The following is a 26563-nucleotide window of genomic DNA, read 5'->3' as shown; positions in this document are numbered from 1 at the left end:
GAGGGCAGTGGCACTATCTCGGCTCAATGCAACCTCCATCTCCCGGATTCAAGGATTCTCATACCTCAGCTTCTCGAATAGCTGGGGCTACAGGTGCGCGCCACCACATCCAGCTAATGTTTGTTTCACCATGTTGGCCAGGCTGATCTCGAACTCCTGACCTCAAAGTGATCTGCCCACCTCGGCCTCCCAAAGTGCTGGGATTACAGGCATGAGCCATGTGAGGCTGTGCCTGGCCTCAAGGTTTGGTCTTGATTTACTAACTACATGTTTCTAAGTAGGGGAAAGGCATGGAAGTAACATTTTAAATAGATTAATGGATTTGTATCAGTCTTAAATATAAAAGTTGCTAGTAATGTATATCTCTTATCTTTTATATATTTGAAAAATTTTTTTTAAATTGTTTTGTTTATTGTTTTTAGAGTGCTTTATTCAATAGTCTAAAAACATTTATTACTAATGTTTATAATCACTGTAAAACTTCAAATACTAAAGTAGATTATGTATGCTTTAGGATGAGTTGGATTTTTTTCATTTTACCTGTCTATGATAATTTGATAAGAATTGTAACTTCTGTCTTAAGTTTATTGGTTATATCTCATTGGTGACAGTTTTATTACTGAAAAACCAATAAAAGAAACTACATTAGAATGTGAAAAAAATACAATGCCAATAATAAATTTAAACAACTTCTCTATTAAGCATTTTATAGGTACAATATTTGTGTTTTTCTTTTTAAGAGAACATCGTGTGGATGACTCAGGAAGACAGTGTAAAAGTATTAATTTTGAAGAAGGTACTTTTAACCCATTTGGCTGAATTAATATAACATTATCAAAGTGTTTCTAATGATTCTGTTTGTTTGGTATTTACTTCGATTTTGCTTCTGAGGACAACACAGTGGGTGATTGGGGAAGATCTTCAAAGCTGAAAGTGACCTAAATTTATTTATTTATTTATTTATTTATTATTATTTTTAATTTATTTTATTATTATACTTTAAGTTTTAGGGTACATGTGCACAATGTGCAGGTTAGTTACATATGTATACATGTGCCATGCTGGTGTGCTGCACCCATTAACTCGTCATTTTTATTTATTTATTTTGAGACAGAGCCTTGCTCTGTCACCCGGGCTGGAGTGCAGTGGCGTGATCTCTGCTCACTGCAAGGTCCGCCTCTGGGGTTCATGCCATCCTCCTGCCTCAGCCTCCCGAGTAGCTGGGACTACAGGCGCACCCGCCATGCCTGGCTACTTTTTTGTATTTTTAGTAGAGACGGGGTTTCACCATGTTAGCCAGGATGGGCTCGATCTCCTGACCTTGTGATCCACCCGTCTTGGCCTCCCAAAGTGCTGGGATTACAGGCGTGAGCAAATTGATTTTTTTTGAAGAGGCATACCCGTATCAGTTATTTGGTGGTCATGAATGACAAGGTTACAAACATTGTAAAAAATCGCTTTGTCTTATTTTCAGAGAGCCAGTATCCTAAAGCCTTTGAGATATTTGCAATGATTTCCATATCTTTACTATCAAATAAATATGTCTTTCTATTTAAAGCAGTTCTTTATTATCTTAAGTATGAGAACAGATATGGTTTTGCCTTTTTATTTTTGTTGTTTTGGTATACTTTACAAATATACTTTTCATCTTTTAGATCTTCTCTGATTCATATAAGTCAGAGAACCCAGTAAGTAGCTATATTTTACCCAAAAAAACCTGTTATTTAGGTACTAATTATATCCTCCTTGGGGAAAGAATGCAAGGACTGATCCTGGCCCTCAATAGTTCATAAAGTTGTGGAAAAGATATAGTATTATTTTACTATTTTACCAGGTACTTTCATAGCTCTTTTATTTAATTTTCACAAAAGAAATAGTGGAAGATAAATATAGTAGAGCAGAGTGGTGAGGAGCTACAGTAAGTTTTTGAACTAGGAGAAGTTTGACATTGATGCCATACAGAGGCTAATCCAGATTGGTTATAGCTCACTGGTAATATCTCATTGGTAACAATTTCATTACTGAAAAGTCAGTAAAAGAAACTATCAGAATGTGAAAAAAATACAATGCCAGTAACAAATTTAAACAATTTCTCTATTAAGCTTTTCATAGGTACAATATTTGTGTTTTTCTTTTTAAGAGAACATTGTGTGGATGACTCAGGAAGACAGTATAAAAGTATTTTGACTAGGCCTGAAGTAGGGCAGTGACTGAGAATGGAGAAGGGATAAGTAGGAGTTGTTGAAGGAGGAATCAAGATAGAGATTTGTATAGAGAATATTAAGGATTAGAGAGAGCCACCATTTCTGCCAGGTTTTGATTCTAGATCACCTGGAAGAATGAGAGAGAACAAGAATTTAGGAAGGGAGGTTGGATGAAAAGAGAAGATGATTTCAATTTGGATCAAGCTTCATATGCTGTTACTCTAGAACAACTAAAAATTCCCACAGGCATTTGTAATTTTGACAGTAGAAATAAAAGCTAGAGATAAAAATTTATGAGTCACCCAGTGAAAAACACTATGGCAGCGAAGAGGGAGTGAGAGAAAGGATGGCATGATGATTCAAGTGTGGCAAAAGATTGTTGAATCTGAAGAATGAATATGTGAGAATATGTTTGAAAACTTTCAAAATAAAAAATAAAGAATGAGAGGTGAAGTGCTAGCAGTGCGTATAAACTCCTTTTTTCAAAGGTAAAAAATAGGATGCTAACTTCAAGGAGCTATCAGGTAAAGCGAAGGAGGAAGTTAAGAGGGTGAGTTAGAGGTATCACAAAGGGAAGATATGTAAAAATCAGTATTTCAGAACTTGGAGGGGATAATGATATACATCAGTGCTTCATTTACTTTAATGTGCTTAGAAATCACCTGGGAACCTTGTTAAGATGCAAATTCTGATTCATTAGGCTTAGGGTGATAATAGGGTTGCCTATAAAACACAGGATATTGCTTCTCAGAATAGGGGAGTTAATAAAGAAATATAGAAATATATAACATATATATAATAAATAAAACACAGAATGCCCAATTAAATTTGAATAATGTTTTAATATAAATATGTCCCACCCAGTTAAATTTGGATTTCAATAAACAACAAATAACGTTGTTGTTTTTTTCTTTAATAGAGACAGGATCTTGCCATGTTGTCCAGGCTGGCCTTAAACTCCTGGACTCAAGTGATCTGCCTGCCTGGGCCTCCCAAAGTGCTAGGATTACAGGTGTGAGCCACTGCACCTGGAAACAAATAAGTTTTAGTATTAATGCAATCCAGCTGGGCTCAGTGGCGCATGCCTGTAATCCCAGCACTTTGGGAGGCCAAAGCAGGTGGATCACCTGAGGTCAGGAGTTCAAGACCAGCCTGGCCAACATGGTGAAACCCTGTCTCTACTAAAAATATAAATATTAGCTGGGTGTGGTGGCAGGCGCCTGTAATCCCAGCTACTCAGGAGGCTGAGGCAGGAGACTCGCTTGAACCTGGGAGGCAGAAGTTGCAGTGAGCCGATATCACGCCATGTACTCCAGCCTGGGCGACAGAGTGAGGCTCTGTCTCAAAAAAAGTATAAATACAATCCAAATACTTCATGGAACATTCTTATACTTAACTTTCAAATATGGCACAGAACATATTTATATTAACACTTATTGTTTATCTGAAGTTTAAATTTAACTGGGTCTCCTGTATATTTACTAAATCTGGCAACCCTAGTGAGATGCTGAGCATCTGCATTTATAACAAACTACCATGTGATGTGATGCTTCTGGTCTACAAATCACACTTTGTGCAGCAAAGATTGAGAGCTATGCTGCCCAATATAGTAGCCATTAGCCACATGTGGCTATTTAAATAAAGTAAATTTAAGAAATTATTCTCTATCATACTAGCCACATTTCAAGTGCTCAATAATGGGTATATGTGGCTAGTGGCCACTGTATTAGCACAGATAAAGAACATTTCCATCATGTCACAGTTCTATTGGGCAGCACTGTTCTAAAGTACAAATGGGAATGAGTTTAGAGGAAATGTAGTGTTTTCTTTTATGAGATTACTAGTTACTTCAAAATAATTTTTAGAAAATAAAATTTTTAAATTTCAATAAGTGTTTGCATAAAATATGTCTGGTAAAAACTTCCATAATTGTTTTAATTTAAAGATATTCAAGTTTAAACAGGTTATTATGAAACAGGATTATAATTTCTAATTGCATAGAATTTGAATCCATATACTAATGTAGTCTTTTAAAAAATTTATAATTAGGATATCTAGTCAATCCCCATAGTCTAGGATGCGACATTTCTGAGATACCCCACTGAAGCCAGCACTGAGTAGAGGCTATAGGAAACTAACCACATATTATGAAGCAAACTCCAGTCTGACTTGGGGCAATATTGATATTGACTTGAAGGAGTAAAGACTGACTTCTAGGTGGTGATTAAGAATTAGAGAGGTCTATCCAAAATAGTACAAGAGCCACAACCATCAGGGCCTATCCCTGGCAAAGGTTCTCGACAAAGGTGGCCAGTTCTCTTTGTGTGATTACAAAGGAAGGTCATAAGGCTATGTTGAGCGTCCAAGGTGCTTAATTCCCTTTAAGTATAGCAGACTATTTCCAAATCTACTTATTGTTGGAGGAGGAACTCCTTCTCAAGAATCCTGAGATAGAAAAGCAGGCATTATGAAAAAAATCATAGAAACTTACTGCATCTTAGGAAAGCCCCCCCACACCAGCAACAACTGACACTACACACAATTTAAGATAGCATAAATAAACATGTTTTTGTAATTTTTTATGTATTAATACCTGGCTTAGGCTGGGCGTGGTGGCTCATGCCTGTAATCCCAGCACTTTGGGAGGCTGAGGCGGGCGGATCATGAGGTCAAGAGATTGAGACTATCCTGACCAACAGGGTGAAACCCCATCTCTACTAAAAATACAGAAATAGCTGTAGTCCCAGCTACCCGGGAGACTGAGACAGGAGAATCGCTTGAACCCGGGAGTTGGGGGTTACATTGAGCAGAGATCGGGTCTCTGCACTCCAGCCTGGCAACAGATTAAGACTCCATACCCCCCTGCCAAAAAAAAATACCTGGCTTATTTTGGTATTTATTTGTGTAAAAAAACTATTTTATTCTGAATAAGTGGATAAATTACAAAACAGTGTGATGAATATGTATGAGTAGATTAATATGTCTACATGATTCTCAGTTACATCAAGAATAGCTTAATGTGTATTAAGGCGTTGTTCAAGATGAGAAGTCAGTACACTTACTTTGTCTTCCTTATTTATAAAACCACCATGAAATTCTTATTATTTCTTTGCAGAAATATAAATGATAGGGGTTTTTTAAATGGTAATGATAACATAAGGATCTTTACGAATACTAATTTCTTGTTATTTATTCATTTATTTATTTTTCGAGACAGAGTCTCTGTCACCCAGGCTGGAGTGCAGTGGCTCAATCTTGGCTCACTGCAACCTCAGTCTCCTGGTTCAAGCAATTCTTGTGCCTCAGCCTTTCAAGTGGCTGAGATTACAGGTGTGCGGCACCACGCCCGGCTAATTTTTTTTTTGTATTTTTAGTAGAGGTGGGGTTTTGCCATGTTGGTCAGGCTGGTCTCAAACCTCTGACCTCAGGTGATCCACCTGCATTGGCCTCCCATAGTGCTGGGATTACAGGTATGAGCCACCACTCCTGGCCATGAATACTAATTTCATGTAACACTGAAATTCAAAATATGTATCCATTGAAGTAAATCATAGAACTGGGAACTGATTTAATAAACCACTGGAGTTCTTCATGAAATTCTTGTAAGTCTAAGATTTAAGTAAGGTGGAAAAAATCTGCAGTTGAAATTTAAAGCAAATATATTTAGTCTGAGATCACTATGTTACAGAGTTCTATAAATTACATTCCTGTTTTTGGATTGAGATATACCAAGTACAAAATACATCTGAGTATTTCTTAAGATAACAGGATTGAAGTATATCTCTGGGGAAGAAAATTCACCTTGCTTTTAAATGCCATTTAAAAATTATTTCTGTCATATAAATTATCTTATTGTCGGCCATGCACAGTGGCTCACACGTGTAATCCCAACACTTTGGGAGGCCAAGGTGGGCGGACTGGTTGAGCTCAGGAGTTCGAGCCCAGGCTGGGTAGCATGGTGAAACCTCATCTCTACAAAAAATATAAAAATTAGCTGGGCGTGGTAGTACATGCCTGTAGCCCTAGCTTCTTGGGAGTCTGAGGTAGGAGGATCACCTGAGCCTGGGGAGGTCAAGGCTGCAGTGAGCTGTGATCATGACACTGCACTCTAGTCTGGGTGACAAAGTGAGACCCTGTCTCAAAAAATAAAAATAAACAAATAAATTATCTTATTATTAAACTACTTTGAAGCCTAAAAATTTTTTTAAATGTTTATTTATAAATTTTGCTACAATGTAATTTCTACATTACTTTAATGTCATAAGAAAAATTAGATGTATAGTTAATGTAATTTTTCTCCTATTTCCCTACAGCAAGTACAGATGAAGCTCAGGTTCCCCAAGGAAATATTGACCAGGTTGCTGTTGTGGCCATCAATGTTCTGTTTTTTGTGGCTCTATTTATCTTTGCCCTTTTTGAAACGTAAGTTTTATTCCATCTTCATCTAAATCAGATTATGTTTTAATCTTTATTTCTTAATGCAGTGTTAATTAGGCATATAGATGTTATTGAAAATCTTATGTAAGGCAAATTTTTCTTACCATGATGTAAAAAATGTATATACATTTTGTTGCTTTTAACTTGAATGTAGTTAATTATTTGTCCATAATCTTACTACCTTATCTTATTTTCTTATAAAAGAATCTGTTTCACTACTCTTTCCCTCTTTCATCTGAATTTTATGATAAATACAGTTATAAAACTTTAATGCCATGATTTAATTATCCTTAAGCTCTATAATTTCCTACATATATGTATATATATGTATGATTCAGTCTGGTAATTTTAACTCAATACCTGACCTTGAAGAAAAACCTAGTATATTACAAAATCTCTGCCTTGTGCAGGCTTTATTGACCTGTATCATATGGCTCTTTTATTTTTAAAATAACTTTCCATGAAATTATAAAAATAGTACATTCAAATCCCAAATATTACAACTGTATTTCTATATCCACTCCTTTCTGTGAAAGTAACCACTGCTAATACTTTAGTTTGTATTTTTTCAAACATTTTTCCTATGTATGTATAAGAGTGTATGTATATACATGTATCTATTAAACTTGCATAGATTATGTGATATTATCATTTGACAACTTGGTTTATTTACTCGTTAATACATTGTGTCATTTTTATGTTAGTACTTTTAGGTTTGCTTTGTGTTTTTATTTTCAAAATTATTGAGATATATGAAAGTTCCAGCTCACCTGATATTTTAGGGGCAATTTTTTATTGTGCGAAAATATACATAACATAAAATTTATCGTGTTAACTTTTTTTGTTTTGTTTTGAGACAGGGTCTCACTCTGTCACCCAAGCTGGAGTGCAGTGGTGCGATCATGGCTCACTGCAGCCTTGACCTCCTGGGCTCAGGTGACCTTCCAGCCTCAGCCCCCTAAGTAGCTGGGACCACAGGCATGCGCCACCATGCTCAGCTAATTTGTTTATATTTTTTGTAGAGACAGGATTTCCCCATGTTGCCCAGGCTGATCTCGAACTCCTGGGCTCAAGTGATTTGCTCACCTTGGCCTCCCAAAGTGCTGGGATTACAGACGTGAGCCTTCGCGCCTGGCACTATCATGTTAGCTCTTTTTAAGGTATGCAGTTCAGTAGCATTAAGTGCATTCACAATGTTGTGCAACCATGACTACTAGCTATTTCCAGAATGTTTTCATCATCCTAAACAGAAGCTCCATACCCATTAAACAGTAACATACCAATTAAACAATGTTAAATAAATTTCAGACTGGGTGCGGTGGCTCACGCCTGTAATTGCAGCACTTTGGGAGGCTGAGGCAGGTATGTCACTTGAGGTCAGGAGTTCAAGACCAGCCTGGCCATAGGGTGAAACCCTGTCTGTACTAAAAATACAAAAATTAGCTGGGTATGGTGGTGGGCGCATGTAGTCCCAGCTACTCAGGAAGCTGAGGCAGGAGAACTGCTTGAACCCAGGAGATGGAGGTTGCAGTGAGCCGAGATCGTGCCACTGCACTCCAGCCCAGGTGACAGAGTGAGACTTTGGCATCTCAAAAATAATAATAATAAACAATAAATATAAATTGCATTTTGTAGTCAGTTAATAGAGATCGAATGTAGGGAGAGAAACTTGGCAAGGAAGGATATAGTCATGTAAAGGAAGAGACATTGAGAGGTAAAGAGAAAAATATATACATTCAAAAATCCAGTATATTCTGATAACTTAATATAACATTATTGCATTGAAAGAGACCAATTTAATTAAAAATATAACCATGATTATTTAGTAATGTTAGAATGATAGGCATTATGATTGGTGTGGTTTGTTTCCTTTTCCTTTGTTTCAGACTTTCTGTAATATGGCTGTATATTAGTTATATAATTAAAATAAACATTAGGAAGTAAAATATGAGTAGGCAGACTTAGTAACTTAGGTATGTAACAACAAATGCTTAAAATGTGTTCAAAATTTTGCTTAGGTCTGTTGTCATTGCTAAAAGGCATGCACATTCTTGAATGTGTAGCTGTCATTATTAAAACTTACACTTCACTCTAAGTATAACAGTTACTGTGATTTAAATAAAATAAGAATTTTTTTTTTTTTTCTTAGCATCATTACTCCATTAACAATGGATATGTATGCCTGGACTCAAGAACAAGCTGTGTTATATAATGGCATAATACTTGCTGCTCTTGGGGTTGAAGCAGTTGTTATTTTCTTAGGAGTTAAGTTACTTTCCAAAAAGTAAGTTAAGTGTTTTTGGTTTTATGTCTATTTTTAAAAAATAAAACAAAAAACAGAGCTAACAAGTCAAAGGGATGTACCAGGAAAATAATTTAAAGCTTTTTTTTTGCATACAAATTTACAATTTATTAAGAAATTATAATATTTTTATACCCTACAGCATTTCTTTGGTAAAACAAAATTTCTCACAAAGTATATAATTGACTCTTATTTATCTTTTGTCTATTATGTTTTCCTGAAAGTATATTTCATAAACCATTGTTCTACTGTATTGTAATATATATTGTGCAACAAAAAAGATTCAGTGGTTAAGTTTGGAAAATCTTGGTTAAGATGACCAAATTTATCCTAGAACTTCTATCCACAGTATATATATTCTATATCATCATCATGGCAAATAAAATTTGTGTCATTTCCCAGACCACACGACAGTTTTTTTTTTTTGAGAGAAGGTCTCGTTTTGTTACCCATACTGGAATGCAGTGGTGCAATCAGGGCTCAGTGCAGCCTAATGGGCTCAAGTGATCCTCTCATCTCAGCCTCCTGAGTAGCTGGACTACAGGCATGACCACCACACCTGGCTAATTTCTTTTATTTTTATTTTTTGTGGAGATAATATCTCACTATGTTGCCCAGGCTAGTCTCGTTCCTGGGCTCAAGCAGTCCTGCAGCCTCAGTCTCCCAAAGTGTTGGGATTACAGGCATGAGCCACTGCGCCCAGCAAAAGTGTTTTTTAATTGATACATGATAGATGTACATATGTTTGGGGTATGTGTGATAATTTGATACATTCATATAATGTATAAAGATCAAATCAAGATAATTGGGATACCATCACTTTAAATATTTACCTTTTCTTTATGCTAGGAAGATTTGAATTACTCTTTTCTAGCTTTTGACATGTACACTAAATTATTGCTAACTATAGTCACCCTACTGAGCTATTGAAAACTTATTTCTTCTAACTGTGTATTTGTACCCATTAATCAACTATTGTTTATTGCCTCCTTCCCGCTATTATTCCTGGCCTCTGGTAACTACCAGTCTAATCTCTTTTCTTTCTTTCTTTTCTTCTTTTTTTTTTCTTTTTGTAAAAGATGGTGTCTCACTCTGTTGCCCAGGATGGAGTGGAGTGGAGTGATCATAGCTCATGGCAGCCTCAAACCCCTGGGCTGAAGCAATCCTCCTGTCTCAGCCTTCTGAATAGTTAGGACTACAGGCGTGTGCCATAATGCCTGGCTATTTTTTTTTTTTTTTTTTTTTTAACTTTTTGTAGAGACAAGATCTTGCTGTGTTTCCTGGGCTCACCGATCTACTCTATCTTCATGAGATTCTTTTTTTTTTTTTTTTTTTTTTTTTTGGGATGGAGTCTCGCTCTGTTGCCCAGGCTGGAGTGCAGTGGCGTGATTTCAGCTCACTGCAACCCCCACCTCCTGGGTTCCAGCGATTCTCGTGCCTCAGCCTCCCAAGTAGCTGGGACTACAGGCACATGCCATCACACCTGGCTAATTTTTTTTTTTTATTTTTAGTAGAGACGGGTTTCACCATGTTAGCCAGGATGGTCTCGATCTCCTGACCTCATGATCCGCCTGCCTCAGCCCCCCGAAGTGCTGGGATTACAGGCGTGAACCACCGCTGCTGACCTGAGATTCACTTTTTTAGCTCCCATATGAGTGAGAACATGTGATAATTTGTCTTTCTGTGCTTGGCTTATTTCACTTAACATAATGACCATGAATTCCATCTATGTTACCCCAAATGATGGGATTTCATGGTTTTAATGGCTGAATAATATTCCCTTGTATATATATACACCACATTTATCCATTCATCCATTGATGGGCACTTAGGTTGGTTTCATATTTTGACTATTGTGAATAGTGTTGAAATGAACATGGGAGTGCAGATGTGTCTTTGATATATTGATTTCATTTCTTTTAGATATATACCTAGTAATGGGATTGCTGGTTCATATGGCAGTTCCATTTTAAGTTTTTTTGAGGAACTTTTGTACTGTTTTCCATAGTGGTTTTACTAATTTACATTCCCACCAACAGTATACAAGGGTTCCCCTTTCTCTACATCCTCGCCAGCATCCATTATTCCCTCTTTTTGATTAAGGCCATTTTAATTGGGTTGAGAGAATACCTAATTGTGGTTTTTTTTCTCTGATGATTAGTGATGTCGAAGATGGTTTATATACCTAGTGGTCTTTTGTATGTCTTCTTTTGAGAATGTCTATTCACTGTTTAAAAGAATCATTTTGAGGGCCCAGTGCAGTGGCTCATGCCTGTAATCCCAGCATTTTGGGAGGCCAAGGCAGCTGGATCATTTGGGGTCAGGAGTTCGAGACCAGTCTGGCCAACGTGGTGAAACCCTGTCATAGCTAAATATACAAAACTTAGCTGGGTGTGGTGGCCAGTGCCTGTAATCACAGCTGCTCCACAGGTGGAGGCACAAGAATCGCTTGAACCCAGGAGGTGGAGGTTGCAGTGAGCCATTGCATTCCAGCCTCGATGACAAGAGTGAAATTCCATCTCAAAAAAGCGAGAAACAAAAAAAACATTTAATACACCTAACCTACGGAGCATTGTAGCTTAGCTTAGCCTACTTTAAACACGCTCCAACACTCACATTAGTTTTCAGTTTGGCTAAATCATCTAACACAAAGCGTATTTTATAATAAAGTGTTGGATATCTCATGTAATTTGCCAAATACAGTATACTGTAGATTATAGTATTGGATGTTTACCTTTGTGATCATGTGGCTGATTAGGAGCTGTGGCTGTCTGCTGCTGTCCAGCATCATGAAGCAGTATCATACCACAGATCACTAGTCTGGAAAAATACCAAAATTCAAAATTTGAAGTGTGGTTTCTACTGAATGAGTATCACTTTCCTACTGTTGTAAAGCTGAACAATTCTAAGTTGGACACTCATAAGTCAGAGACTGTATGTACTTTAATAAGGTTCTGAAATTAATCAACAAATGTTAAATCAGTGTATCAGGTTCAGTGCTATGGGGGTACTATGAGAATTCTTGTCCTTATGGAGCCAAGTAGAGGGATCAAGATATAAGATAGACATATATTTATATTCAAAGTTAATAGGAAGTACATTACATCTTGCTACAGAAGTAGAGCAGTGCTGCTGATACACATTCTTATAGAATGTCCAATACCATCCCCTCAAAGCACGTGTATTCCAGTAGGGGGAAAGCCAGCAAACACAAATGTGAAGTCAGATAGTGGTAAGTACTACAAAGAAGAATAGAAGAGAAAAGAATAAGGAGTGACAAGGGCAGGGCTGGGAAGTGGGGAAATGTTGTATTTGATACACTGCTCAAGGAAGGTATATATGAGGAAGTTACATTTAAGCTGAGACCTTAGTGAAGTCAGCAAAGAGCCATGCAATGGCCTGGAACTCTCTTCCTCGGGAAGGCTGAGCTTTGTGTGTTTAAGGAACAAGCAGAAAGGCTGGTTTGACAAGAACAGAGTGAGGGAAAAGGCAAATGATAAATTAGGTTAGAAAGATGTGAAGCCTGTTGGTATTCTGAGGGCGATGGAAGTCATTGGGTTTTTGTTGGTTGGTTGGTTGTTTAGTTTTTATGCATGTATTTTGGAAGACTTTGGTTTTGTTTTTATGTTTTACTGTTATGCAGAATTTCCAACATATACCAAAGTCTAGAGAGCATCATATACTGAATCTCCAATATCCATTACCCAGCTTCAACAATTATAAGCACTTAGACAATCCTGTTCCATCTCTACCTCTAGCTATTCCACACTCTCTTTCCCCTGTACCTGGATTATTTTGAAGCTGATCCTAGGCATCATTTCATATCTTCCATAAATATTTCAGTATGTGTCTCTAAAGTTAATGATATTATCTCATCCAAAAAAGTAATTTATTAATATAATCACATATTCAGGTAACATTCAAATTTTCTCCACTGTCTCAAGTGTTTTTTGGCTTTGTTTTGTTGTATTTGTTTTTCAGTATGTTCACTAGACTCAGGCTCTTAAGTTTCTTAAGTCTCTTTTAATCAATAAGTTTCTTCCCCATCTCTGTTTTTTTTCTCTTTTCCTCTTACAAATTGAAGAAACCAGGATTTTTGCGCTATAGTTTCCCACATTTTGGATCTTAGTGATTGCATCACTGGTGTTTTGAAGACATTTTCCTTTCTGCTATATTTTTCTTTTTTTTTGTTATACTTTTTTTTTTTGAGATGGAGTTTCGTCTTGTTGCCCAGGCGGGAGTGCAATGGCGCGATCTTGGCTCACCACAACCTCCACCTCCCGGGTTCAAGCCATTCTCCTGCCTCAGCTTCCCGAGTCTGAGTAGCTGGGATTACAGGTGTGTGCCACCCCACCCAGCTAATTTTTGTATTTTTAGTAGAGACAAGGTTTCACCATGTTGGCCTGGATGGTCTTGATCTCCTGACCTCAAATGATCCGTCCTCCTCGGCCTCCCAAAGTACTGGGATTACAGGTGTGAGCCACCACACCCAGCCTTTATTATACTTTGAGTTCTGGAATACATGTGCAGAATGTGCAGGTTTGTTACATAGGTATAAATGTACCATGGTGGTTTGCTGCACCCATCAACCCATCATCTACATTAGGTATTTCTCCTAATGCTATCCCTCCTCTAGCCCCCCACCCCCTCAGTGGGCCCCTGTGTGTGATGTTCCCCTCCCTGTGTCCATGTATTCTCATTGTTCAACTGCCACTTATGAGTGAGAACATGTGGCTTTTGTTTTTCTGTTCCTGTGTTAGTTTGCTGAGAATGATGGTTTCCAGCTTCATCCATGTTCCTGCAAAAGACATGAACTCATCCTTTTTTATGGCTGCATAGTTTTCCATGGTGTATATGTGCTACATTTTCTTTATCCAGTCTGTCATTGATGGGCATTTGGGTTGGTTCCAAGTCTTTACTATTGTGAATAGTGCTGCAATAAACATACATGTGCATGTGTCTTTATAGTAGAATGATTTATAATCCTTTGGGTATATACCCAGTAATGGGATTGCTGGGTCAAATGGTATTTTTGGTTCTAGATCCTTGAGGAATCGCCACACTGTCTTCCACAATGGTTGAACTAATTTACACTCCCACCAACAGTGTAAAGGTGTTCCTATTTCTCCACATCCTCTCCAGCATCTGTTGTTTCCTGACTTTTTAATGATTGCCACTCTAACTGGTGTGAGATGGTATCTCATTGTGATTTTGATATACATTTCTCTAATGACCAGTGATGATGAGCTTTTTTTCATGTTTGTTGGCTGCATAAATGTCTTCTTTTGAGAAGCATCTGTTCATATCCTTTGCCGACTTTTTGATGGGGTTGTTTTTTTCTTGTAAATTTGTTTAAGTTCCTTGTAGATTATGGATATTAGCCCTTTGTCAGATGGATAGATTGCAGAAATTTTCTCCCATTCTGTAGGTTGCTTGTTCACTCTGATGATAGTTTCTTTTGCTGTGCAGAAGCTCTTTAGTTTAATTAGATCCCATTTACCAATTTTGGTTTTTGTTGCCATTGCTTTTGGTGTTTTAGTCATGAAGTCTTTGCCCATGCCTATATCCTGAATGGTATTGCCTAGGTTTTCTTCTAGGGTTTTTATGGTTTTAGGTCTTATGTTTATGTCTTTGATCTATCTTGAGTTAATTTTTGTATAAGGTATAAAGAAGGGGCCCAGTTTCAGTTTTCTGCTTATGGCAAGCCAGTTTTCCCAACACCATTTATTAAATAGGGAATCCTTTCCCTATTGCTTGTTTTTGTCAGGTTTGTCAAAGATCAGATGGTTGTGGATGTGTGGCGTTATTTCTCAGGCCTCTATTCTGTTCCTTTGGTCTGTATATCTGTTTTGGTACAAGAACCATGCTGTTTTGGTTACTGTAGCCTTGTAGTGTAGTTTGAAGTCAGGTATTGTGATGTCTCCAGCTTTGTTCTTTTTGCTTAGGATTGTTTTGGCTATATAGGCTCTGTTTTGGTTCCATATGAAATTTAAAGTAGTTTTTTTCTAATTCTGTGAAGAAAGTCAATGGTAGCTTGATGGGGATAGCATTGAATCCATAAGTTACTTTGGACATATGGCCATTTTCACAATATTGATTCTTACTGTCCAAGAGCATGGAATATTTTTCCATTTGTTTGTGTCCTCTCTTATGTCCTTGAGCAGTGGTTTGTAGTTCTCCTTGAAGAGGTCCTTCACATCCCTTGTAAGTTGTATTCCTAGATATTTTATTCTCTTTGTAGCAATTGCGAATGGCAGTTCACTCTTGATTTGGCTCTCTGTTTGTCTGTTATTAGTGTATAGGAATGCTTGTGATTTTTGCACATTGATTTTTTATCCTGAGACTTTGCTGAGGTTGCTTATCAGCTTAAGGAGATTTTGGGCACCACTGGTCCCACAGAAATACAAACTACTGTCAGAGAATACCATAGTATTCTCTAATACTATAAACAACTCTACGCAAATAAAATAGAAAATCTAGAAGACATGGATAAATTCCTGGACACATACACCCTCCCAAGACTAAACCAGGAAGAAGTCGAATCCCTGAATTGACCAATAATAAGTTCTGAGATTGAGGCAGTAATTAATAGCCTACCAACCAAAAAAAGCCCAGGACCAGATGGATTCACAGCCAAATTCTACCAGAGTTACAAAGTTTCCATTCCTTCTGAAACTCCATTCCTTCTGAAACTATGCCAAACAATAGAAGAAGAGGGACTCCTCCCTAACTCATTTTATGAGGCCAGCATCATCCTGATACCAAAACCTGGCAGAGACACACACAAAAAAGAAAATTTAAGGCCAATATCCCTGATGAACATCGATGCGAAAATCCTCAATAAAATACTGGCAAACCCAGGCCAGGTGCGGTGGCTCACGCCTATAATCCCAGCACTTTGTGAGGCTGAAGTTGGGTGGATCACGAGGTCAGGAGATCGAGACCATCCTGGCTAACACAGTGAAACCCCATCTCTACTAAAAATACAAAAAAATTAGCCAGGCGTGGTGGCAGGCACCTGTAGTCCCAGCTACTTGGGAGGCTGAGGCAGGAGAATGGCATGAACCTGGGAGGCGGAGTTTGCAGTGAGCCAAGTTCACGCCACTGCATACCAGCCTGGGTGACAGAGCGAGACTCCATCTCAAAAAATAATAATAATAATAAAATAAAAAAATAAAATACTGGCAAACTGAATTCAGCAGCACATCAAAAAGCTTATCCACCACGATTAAATCTGCTTCATCCCTGATGCAAGGCTGGTTCAACATACACAAATCAATAAATGTAATCCATCTCATAAACAGAACCAGTGACAAAAACCACGATTATCTCAATGATGCAGAAAAGGCCTTTGATAAAATTCAACACTCCTTCATGCTAACAACACTCAATAAACTGATATTGATGGAACGTATCTCAAAATAATAAGAGCTATTTATGACAGACCCACAGGCAGTATCATACTGAATGGGCAAAAACTGGAAGCATTCCTTTTGAAAACTGGCACAAGACAAGGATGCCCTCTCTCACCTCCCCTATTCAACATAGTATTGGAAGTTCTGGCCAGGGCAGTCAGGCAAGAGAAAGAAATAAAGGGTATTCAATTAGGAAATGAGGAAGTCAAATTGTCTGTTTGCAGATGACAAGATTGCTGTATTTCTTAAAAACTAGTACTTGCATCTAGAAGCTTGATGAAATTTGGGTTCAATTTTTTGGCAAGAATACTTTATAGGTGGGGATATGTGCTTATATCAGAAGAAATATAATGTTTTTTTAATCTCTTCTTAACATGTAAGTAGCCGCTGATTATTCCATAGATGCATTAATTCATTAATGAATCATTGCAAAATTCTGGTATTTTAATTCTATCATTCCTTTATTTGCTAGAATACTTACCATAAAGAGAATCTTTCCCTCACCAACTATTTGGTTAACCTGAGCTACAGTTGTATAGGAAAGGCAGGATAAAGGCTTGATTATTTTCTTTTGTTTCCCTAACATCCTCAAAAACTGACAAAAGAGTACTTTATTTTAATATATTATGAATTCATAGATTATAACACTTTTTTTTTTTTTTTTGGAGACAGGGTCTTGCTCTGTCACCCAGTCTGGAGTGCAGTGGTGCCATCACAGCTCACTGCAGCCTTGACCTCCTGGGCTCAAGTAATCCTCCTGCCTCAACCTCCTAAGCAGCTAGAACTACGGGCACTAAATACCATCCCGGCTAATTTTTTAAATTTTTTGTAGAGATGGGGTCTTGCTATGTTGCCCAGGCTGGTTTTGAACTTCTGGCATCAAGCAGTCCTCCCGCTTTGGCCTCCCAAAGTACTGGGGTTATAGGCGTGAGCCACTACACCAGGCCACAGATGATAATACTTTTTGTGTGTTTCAATCCATTGCCATTATTATTCTGTTTTGGTACTCACATTGTCACATTTTTGGCCAGCTTCTTCAAATTGGCTGAGTCAAAAAGACTCATGACCTAGTAGTCACTGATAACTTCTGTGCTTTTTGCTGTGAAAGATCTGAGCTCATCTACTTTTTGTGTCCCAGACCTTAAGTCAGCCATTTTTCAGGAGTCCTGGTTATTTTTAGTGGAAAATTATATTTAGCATTCTTTTTAATGGATATATCACTAAAAGTACAAGATATTATTTTTAGTTTTTAAAATTATGAAAGTAATGAAGCTATGTTATAATGTTTCATTTTAAAATTACAGAGTTTCTGTTCTTTAACAGGATTGGCGAGCGTGCTATTCTACTGGGAGGACTCATCGTTGTATGGGTTGGCTTCTTTATCTTGTTACCTTGGGGAAATCAGCTTCCCAAAATACAGTGGGAAGGTATAGCCATACGTAATTCTATAATGTTAACCTCTGTTATTTATCTAAAATCAACAAGTAATGCACTGCAATGGTTTTGTTTTTACAGATTTGCACAATAATTCAGTCCCTAATACCACATTTGGGGAAATTATTATTGGTCTTTGGAAGTCTCCAATGGAGGATGACAATGAAAGACCAACTGGTTGCTCGATTGAACAAGCCTGGTGCCTCTACACCCCGGTGATTCATCTGGCCCAGTTCCTTACATCAGTTGTGCTAATGGGATTAGGCTATCCAGCCTGCAATCTTATGTCCTATACTCTGTATTCAAAAATTCTAGGACCAAAACCTCAGGTAAGCCAGGTACCCTGACATTGCAATTATAGAAAATATACTTGTAAGCACTCACATTTTTTGCTGCCATTCTCTATTTTTACACAGACTGATTTGAGGGATTTTTATCATATTCAGCATTTAAAATTTTTAAAAATCCCACAACTTCTATAAAGTTCATTCTTGGGTAGGTTATGTGGGTTATAGTTTTGGATACAGAAGTTGTAGGAGTGGCATTGTGGTAGAGTGTAAAGTGGCAAAGTGGAGTCAGCCAAATATGGCTTCAAACCTCTTGAACAAGTTACTTGAACTTTCTGAGTTGCAGCTTCTACCTTTGTCAAACAGGCATAACACCTGTCATCGAAACTTGTGAACATTACAAATGATGTATGTAAAGCACCTACCTCAGTGACTGGCATGTAGCAGGTACAAAATAAATGTTAGCTTTAAAAGGTATTTTAATCAATTTTATTATTCCCAGGGCTTCGGCAGACATTAAGTTTTTCCCTTTACACTCCTTTTATTTTTCTTAATCTGACTTAATATCAAATGCTATATTTATAGGAGGCATTTTATGTTTAATTTAAAAGTAAAAGATGCAGAAACGATTCTTGTAAGTTTGCTGTAGTTTGGTAATACCATTTCTTTGCTTTTAAATAACTAAACCCCAATATCAATCTGCTTGTCCTCCATTTCACCCCCAACAGGGTGTATACATGGGCTGGTTAACAGCATCTGGAAGTGGAGCCCGGATTCTTGGGCCTATGTTCATCAGCCAAGTGTATGCTCACTGGGGACCACGATGGGCATTCAGCCTGGTGTGTGGAATAATAGTGCTCACCATCACCCTCCTGGGAGTGGTTTACAAAAGACTCATTGCTCTTTCTGTAAGATATGGGAGGATTCAGGAATAAACTAGTTAAGACTGTGATGGAAACTACTTGCTGTGTGGCACTTTCTGGTCTAAAGCTCTGCTAGACAATTGCGGTGAGCCAGCTTCCAAGAATCAGACTACAGATACTGCAGATTTTGAAGAACAAGAACAACAGAGAGAATTTTACATGTCATTGTGAATAGTAGGTTATATAAAAACATACTAGATCATAATTTCCTTACCTCAGAAATGAAATATTATTCTTATAATACCTTTTTGTGGTTGCATGAACTAATGAGTGAATGGACAATGATGAATAAATGTGAAGTTGTATGCTTAATACCAACTGCAGAAGTGTCATTAAAATAATATACAGTGGAACCAGAAAGAGGGTTCTGTAAAAATTAGCCATAGCAGAATAAAATTATAGAATTTTAAATACCTCTACCCAAGTAGAGATATTTTTAATCAGACACCTACTTTTTATTTATTAAAAAAAGCATTTTCTATTATCAAGTTCACTTATGAAATAAAAATTATATAACACTTATATTTTCTGTTTAGCATGCCTAACATCCTACCTTGCCTTCTATGAGTCTTTCTTCTAGTACTGCACCTCTGCCTTATTTTAGTTCAGGGTTTCACTAAGTAACCCCTACATTAATAAATGAGTATGAATAATGCTAATATTTGAGCAATACAGAGGATTAAGAGATCAAGATACTTCACTGCCTATTAGCCTAATGGGGATACCTACTTTCTTTCAAATGCCAATAATTTGCATTAGAAACATAATCCAGATATGTGTTATTGTATATATATACAAAACAGTAAATGGTTTCTTAAAATTATTGCTATTTTTCAACCCCCTTAAACTGGAGAACAACATTTACTTTAATTAGTAAAACATTAATTAATTTACTTTAATTTTTCCCATCTCTCAGTAGTGGCGGGGAGGAACACAACAGTTTTCAATCTATGTCTGCATAGCTGTTTAGAGCTGCAGAATTTTAGTTGGATTTTTAATTTGGATGATCCCTGACAGCCCCAACCTAGTCAGGCTAATAAGTATTTGAGGCAAAATGGCTTTAATCTAACAATTTACTGAGTTTACCTGAAGTTGGCTAAATAACACTGTATGTTTAACTTCTACCTCTACATAAGTTGAGCGCTGATAAAAGGAACTAGTAGATAACTGTGTGTATTGATAAGCACTGTTACAGAAAATGCAAAAATATTTCTAAACACTTTTCCAAATGTTTTCTACTTTAAGTTAGAAATATTTTCAAATCTGAGAATAAACACTATATAATCTGCACTTTATAGGTTGGGTGCAGTGTCTCACGCCTGTAATCCCAGCACTTTGGAAGGCCAAGGCAGGAGGATTGCTTGAGGCCAGGAATTCAAGACCAGCCTGGGAAACAAAGTGAGACCCTGTCTCTACAAAAAATAAAATAAAAACAAAAATTTAAAACTGTATAATCTGCACTTTATGCTAAACTTGCTGTGCTCTTAAACTCAATTTTTTCAGCTCTAATAAAGGGCTTAATTTGATAGAATTATTCTACGATTAAATTTTGAAGACTGTTTTCACTCTCCTCTGCCGCCCATAGCAAGACTGCTTCCATAGATTTCTCAGAACTGTAGCCAGGTTTCTGGCTATTTAGTCAAGTCTGGGATCCCTCTTACCTGCTATTGTGCAGCTGCTTTCTCTGTCTTACATTTTTTGGGCCACTTCTAATCTTGAAGAGTAAACTCTACCCTTGGTTTGCATAGTGTGCATGACAAAAATAACAAGAATAATGGTAATGATGAAAATGATAAGAGCAAAATTTGTGGAGTGCTTTCCACATTCCGGGTAATGTGTAACATACAATTTAATTCTTACAGCAGTCTTATGGAATGAAAATACTATTATTATTCCAATTTTACAGATGAAAGAATGGAGGCACAGAAAAGTTACTTGTCTAAGTAACAGTCTATCCTTAAAGTCCACAGTCTTAACCACTTGATTTTTCATAGTGAGGAAAATATCCCAGAAAGTTGCAGTTTCAATTAATTACTAATCGTAGGGTAACTTAACTATACCAGTGACTCCTATTAGCAGAAATATTTGGGCAACATAAGCCCACTGACTGGAGCTTTTGTCTTAGCATAATAGCCTGTTTCCAGCAAGAATATAACAGAAAAGTTTCCCAGCTTTCAAAGGTTTATAATATTGATTAAAATTTAGATAACCTTGCATAAATGACTTACTTTCCTTTTTATTGGGAGCATTTTCTTTGGACCATTTTCTTCTTTGGAGGATTATACCTTGCTCATCTTGGCACAAAAGAAGGCGAAAGGAAGTAACATGGGATTGGGAAAAGAGCAAGGAGGTAAAGTTTGAGGAAAAAAAATCACTCTGTTGATGTCTTCTTGAGTAGGCCAAGTTGCGTATAAAGAGAAAATGACAACAGGAGATTTTAAGGTATGATATATTGTTAACAGTAGTACTTATTTAAGAAGAGAAAATATGTTTTTGAAAACAAATTTAAACTTGAAAGGATGATTTTCATATTTTGAAGGGATTTATAACTTCACAAAGCATCTCCATTCTATCTTGTTCAGCTTTACATTTAAAAATTCTTCTTGTTCGTATAAAACTTATCTCTTACATAAAGTGAAATCTGTTAATTTTTTGTTTTGACAAGGATAAACTACTTATCTGCATCTGTTTAAGAATAGATTAACTTATTTTGAGAAGAAATTCTGGGCACCATTTTTGACTATTGAAGACTTATTTGTAATTTAATTTCTACTTTACATTGTGAACGTTCATTTTCTAATAAACAAGATTATTTTGCATATGTACCTTAAGCTTTAAAACTTTATTCAGTTGTCTTTCAGTACATATTTGAGGGGGTACCCACTATGTGCCAATTACAATGTCATTTGGGGGATTGTGCGGTAAACAAAACACACAGAGCTCTGACCTTCGTGAGGCTTATGTACCAGCAAGAAAGTCAGATATTCACAAGATGATTTCACAGATGATTTTGATTGAGGGAAGGGTGATGAGAGAGAAGCATAGAAGCTATGAGGGTGAATATGATTAACAGGGAACTTGACCTGAACAGGAGAGTCAGGCATGTTTCTCCAGAAGAAATGATAAGCTAAGACCTGGTGGAAGAGAACAATTTGGATTGGTGAAGAGTGGGACAGGTACTTTTCAGGCAGAAGGCAGTGTGTACAAAGCCCTGGAGGTGGGAAGATCTTGGAGCTTTCACAGAACTAAAAATAGGTCCAAGGTGGGTGGAGTATAGTGGTTGAGAAGAAGCCTAATTTTAGCTCAGTCTATAAAGGGACAATGCAAGGCCTTGTAGGCCCCAAGTATTAAGACTTCTTGTGCAACTAAGAGTTTAAGAGTTCTATGTAGGCATGGTTGGAGCTAGAGTCCAAATGTCATCAGGACCCTTTTCTTTGGGTTCTACATGTCTCTGCTTGACTTTATTTTCAGATGCTGTCCATGTTGTACGAAGAGGACCACTGGCAGCCCTAGGCACACAACATCCTTGTAGCTCACAATTCTAGAGAAAAATGGCTTGGGTAGTAGTACCAGAAAAAACATGAAGTAGCCAAGTTTAGCTCATGTACACATTCCTGAATTGACCACATGAGGATAGACTCCTCTACTAACCCAGACATAGATCACGCATCCATTCTGGAAATGCAGTGTGGGAGGGAGGAGGGGAAGAACCCTGTGGAGCTCGTCCCAATTACATGGTCTAAACAGACATAACTGGATGAAAAGGAGATTCCACCAAAGAAAGGTTTGCTGACTAAAAATATATCCCCACTACCCCTCCCAGCTGTTTCCACATCATTGCACTCATAGGAAATATTATATGCCCCATTGTGGAAATGGATGAAACTATTTGTACCCAGCTTCTTTAGCCAATGCAGGCCCTGTCAATCACCTCCAAGCTCTGAAGGGATCAGTTTACCATCTGCAAGTTTAACAAGTATTTATTTGTGATATACCAATGTTAAAAAGCATGGTACTGTTCCATATTAGGTATTTTTGACTTTATTTAAGAAAAGTGGCTGGGCATGGGGCTCATGTCAGTAATCCCAGCACTTTGGGAGGCTGAGGCAGGTGGAACACATGAGGTAAGGAGTTCGAGACCAGCCTGGCCAACATGGTGAAACCCTGACTCTACTAAAAATACAAATATTAGCCCAGCGTGGTGGTGGGCACCTGTAATCCCAGATACTCTGCAGGCTGAGGCAGAGGGAGGCAGAAGTTGCAGTGAGCCAAGATCACACCACAGCACTCCAGCCTGGGCAACAGAGTGAGACTCTCTCTCAAAAAAATAAAAAGTGAGAAGGTATTTAAGGTAACATGTTCTCTTAAAAGAATCCTGGGCATCTTGTAGACATGGCTAGTTTCAGGTCTGGGGCAAGGAGAGCTGGAGACATTTATTGTGCCAGAAAGCCAGAAAGTTATCAAAGACTACTGAAATCTTGCCAAAAGGACAAAGGACTCAAAGTGGCCAGTAGGCCAAAAAATGGGGTAATTAATGCATAAAGAAGAATAATATCTGTTGTTAATTTAAATAAATCTGTGAAAATCCATGAGTTCAAAATGATATTAAAAATAAGAAACTTGTTGGTCACATTTGGAGGCTTCTAGAGCGTTCACTCTTTATTCTGAAAACCAGAAAATAGCTGAGGCTCACACCTGTAATCCCAGCACTTTGGGAGGCTGAGGCAGGAGGATCACTTGAGGTCAGGAGTTCGAGACCAGCCTGGCCAACATGGTGAAACCCTGTCTCTACTAAAAATACAAAAAATTAGCCGGGAGTGATGGCGTGTGCCTGTAGTCCCAGCTGCTCAGGAGGCTGAGGCAGGAGAATCGCTTGAACCCGGGAAGCAGAGGTTGCAGTGAGTTGAGATCGTACCACTGCACTCCAGTCTAGGCAACAGAGTGAGACTCCGTCTGAACAACAACAACAACAAAACCCAGAAAATAAAGAATGAAGCATCTATTCTGCCTCTCCTGTACCTAAACATCAGGGTAAACAAATATTGAAGGAAAGTTATTTTCTGTAGAAGAATCCAGGCTAATAAATACAGAGGGGATAATGGAAAAATCTCTATTTAGCAACCTCTAGTGAAATAAAATAATGAGCAACACTCATCAATGGACGCTTAAACTATTAGGTGAAAGATTAATGAGGAACTTTCTAAGGATGTTTGAGGCTGACAACCCTTGGACACACTGAGCACTGTTTACATCATTAAAAGTGGGATTAGCATTATGTGCCTCTTGATTTGATAGAGCAGGAAGTACACAGCACTATCTGTGAAAGTGTCCTGCCCAAAATATCGAACCAAAATCTAACCAAGCCTGTACATATAAACTACAAGTTTTAGGATATATAGAGGATAAAAAAACATGTTAAATGTCACCTCCAGGAAGTAATTACGATCCACAAGGTGATATATATATAAAAAATATTATATATAATATATAATATATATTTTTATACTATATAAAATATAGTATATATTATATAAAATATATATTATATATTATATAAAATATATATTATAATATAAAACATAACTATATATTATATAAAATATATAATATATAACATACTATATATTATGTAATATATAATATATATTACGTAATATATTATATATTACATAATATATAATATATATCTATTTTTTGAGACAGAGTCTTGCTCTGTCACCCAGGCTGGAGTGCAGTGGTGCGATCTTAGCTCACTGCAACCTCCGACTCCTGGGTTCAAATGGTGCTCCTGCCTCAGCCTCCTAAGTAGCTGGGATTACAGGTGCCCACCACCATGCCCAGCTATTTTTGTTTGTATTTTTAGTGGAGATGGGGGTTTCACCATGTTGGTCAGGCTGGTCTCGAACTCCTGACCTCAGGTGATCCGCCTGCCTGGGCCTCCCATAGTGCTGGGATTACAGGTGTGAGCCACTGCACCAGGCCCAAGGTGATATATTTTATAGGACAAATGATCCAGTTACTTTAAAAATGGGGGGCAGGGGGAAGGACATGGAAAGGTTGAGAAGACAGGATTCAGATGAAAAGAAACTTGAGACATATAAATCAAATGCATTATATAGATTTTTTGGATGCTATTTCAAACAAACCAAATGTAAAAAAGATATTTCTGAAGCAATTGGAAAAATTTGAAGCTGGGCTAAATATTATATGATGTTAAAGAATTATTAATTTAGAGGTGTGTGATAATATTGTGCTTTTAAACAATTCTTATTCGTTAAAGATACATACTGAAATTTTTATATAGAAATTATATGATGTCTTATGGGCATGGCGGCACATGCCTGTAACCCACCTACTCAGGAGGCTGAGGTGAAAGGATTGTTTGAGCTTGAGAGGTTGAGGCTGCAGTAAGCTGAGATTGTGCCATTGCACTCCAGCCTGGGTGACACAGCAAGACCCTGTCAAAATAGAAAAGAAAAGAGAGAAAGAGAGAAAATATGGGGAGGGAGGGAGGAAGGAAAGAAAGAGAGAGAAAAAATATGGGGAGGGAGGGAGGGAGGAAGGAAAGAAGGAAGGAAAGGAGAGGGAGAGAGGGAGGGAGGGAGGAAGGAAAGAAGGAAGGAAAGGAGAGGGAGAGAGGGAGGGAGGGAGGAAGAAAGGAAGGGAGGGAGGGAGGGAGGAAATGTATATATACAACCATTAAAAAAGAATGAAATCCTGTCATTTGCAGCAACATGGATGGAACTGAGGGTCATCATGTTAGGTGAAATAAGGCAAGCACAGAAAGATAAATATCAGCTAAAAAAAAAACAAGCGAATCTCATGAAGTTAGAGGGGTAGATGGGTGAGCTTGAGCAACACGGCAAGATGCTGTCTCTACAAAAATTTTTTTTTCTTTTTTTAAAATTAGCCAGGCATTGTGGACACACATCTGTATTCTTAACTACTCTGGAGGCTGAGGTGGGAGAATTGCTTGAGCCCAGGGGTTCAAGGCTGTAATGAACTGTGATTATGCCAGTGCACTCTAGCCTGGGTGACAGAGGCAGACCTTGTCTCTAAAACAAATGAAAAATAAGAATTTTTAAAAGATAAGAACGGAATGTCATTTTAAATGAGCTAAAATAAATGATTAGGTAATGGAAACTTGACAAATGGTGAAAATCACAATTAGAAAACAAATGTGGCCAGGTGGGGGGAGCTCACGCCTGTAATCCCAGCACTTTGAAGTCAGGAGTTTGAGACCAGCCTGGCCAACATGGCAAAACCCCGTCTCTAATAAAAATACAAAAATTAGCCAGGCATGGTGGTGCGCGCCTGTAATCCCAGCTACTCTGGAAGCTGAGGCAGGAGAATTGCTTGAACTTGGGAGGCAGAGGTTGCAGTGAGTTGAGATTGTGCCATCGCACTCCATCCTGGGCAACAAAGCAAGATTGTCTCAAAAAACCAAAACAAAAGAAAAGGAAGCAGAAATGAGACAGACAATAGGAAGATATGAAAATATTGCTGGGAGAGCTCAGGAAAGAAGAAATTTTAAAAACAATTTTAGGCATGAAGACCAAAT

The 26563-nt window shown here is 37.6% G+C and overlaps 1 protein-coding gene across 13 annotated transcripts in view; it reads left to right on the top strand.

Annotated features, from left to right (window-relative positions):
- MFSD8 (major facilitator superfamily domain containing 8) overlaps positions 1-21827 on the top strand; it is a 48529-nt gene extending 26702 nt beyond the window's left edge. For 6 of the 13 annotated variants that reach the window (XM_054485075.2, XM_054485071.2, XM_054485070.2 and 3 more), the window contains 6 exons: positions 741-796; positions 6518-6626; positions 8791-8925; positions 17682-17785; positions 17874-18121; positions 18808-21827. In XM_054485075.2, coding sequence (XP_054341050.1) covers positions 741-796; positions 6518-6626; positions 8791-8925; positions 17682-17785; positions 17874-18121; positions 18808-19014 — 859 coding nt within the window. In that variant the 3' untranslated portion in view covers positions 19015-21827. Of the gene's footprint in view, positions 1-740; positions 797-6517; positions 6627-8790; positions 8926-17681; positions 17786-17873 lie in introns of all 13 variants that reach the window. The other 7 variants (XM_063664113.1, XM_063664115.1, XR_008502078.2 and 4 more) reach the window with 6 other exon arrangements.
- Positions 21828-26563: the final 4736 nt, after the last annotated feature.

This window comes from Pongo pygmaeus, chromosome 3 (assembly GCF_028885625.2).
Source record: "Pongo pygmaeus isolate AG05252 chromosome 3, NHGRI_mPonPyg2-v2.0_pri, whole genome shotgun sequence".
Taxonomy (NCBI): Eukaryota; Metazoa; Chordata; class Mammalia; order Primates; family Hominidae; genus Pongo; species Pongo pygmaeus.
Note: the sequence above shows the minus strand (reverse complement) of the source record. Positions and strands in the feature narration are given on the sequence as shown.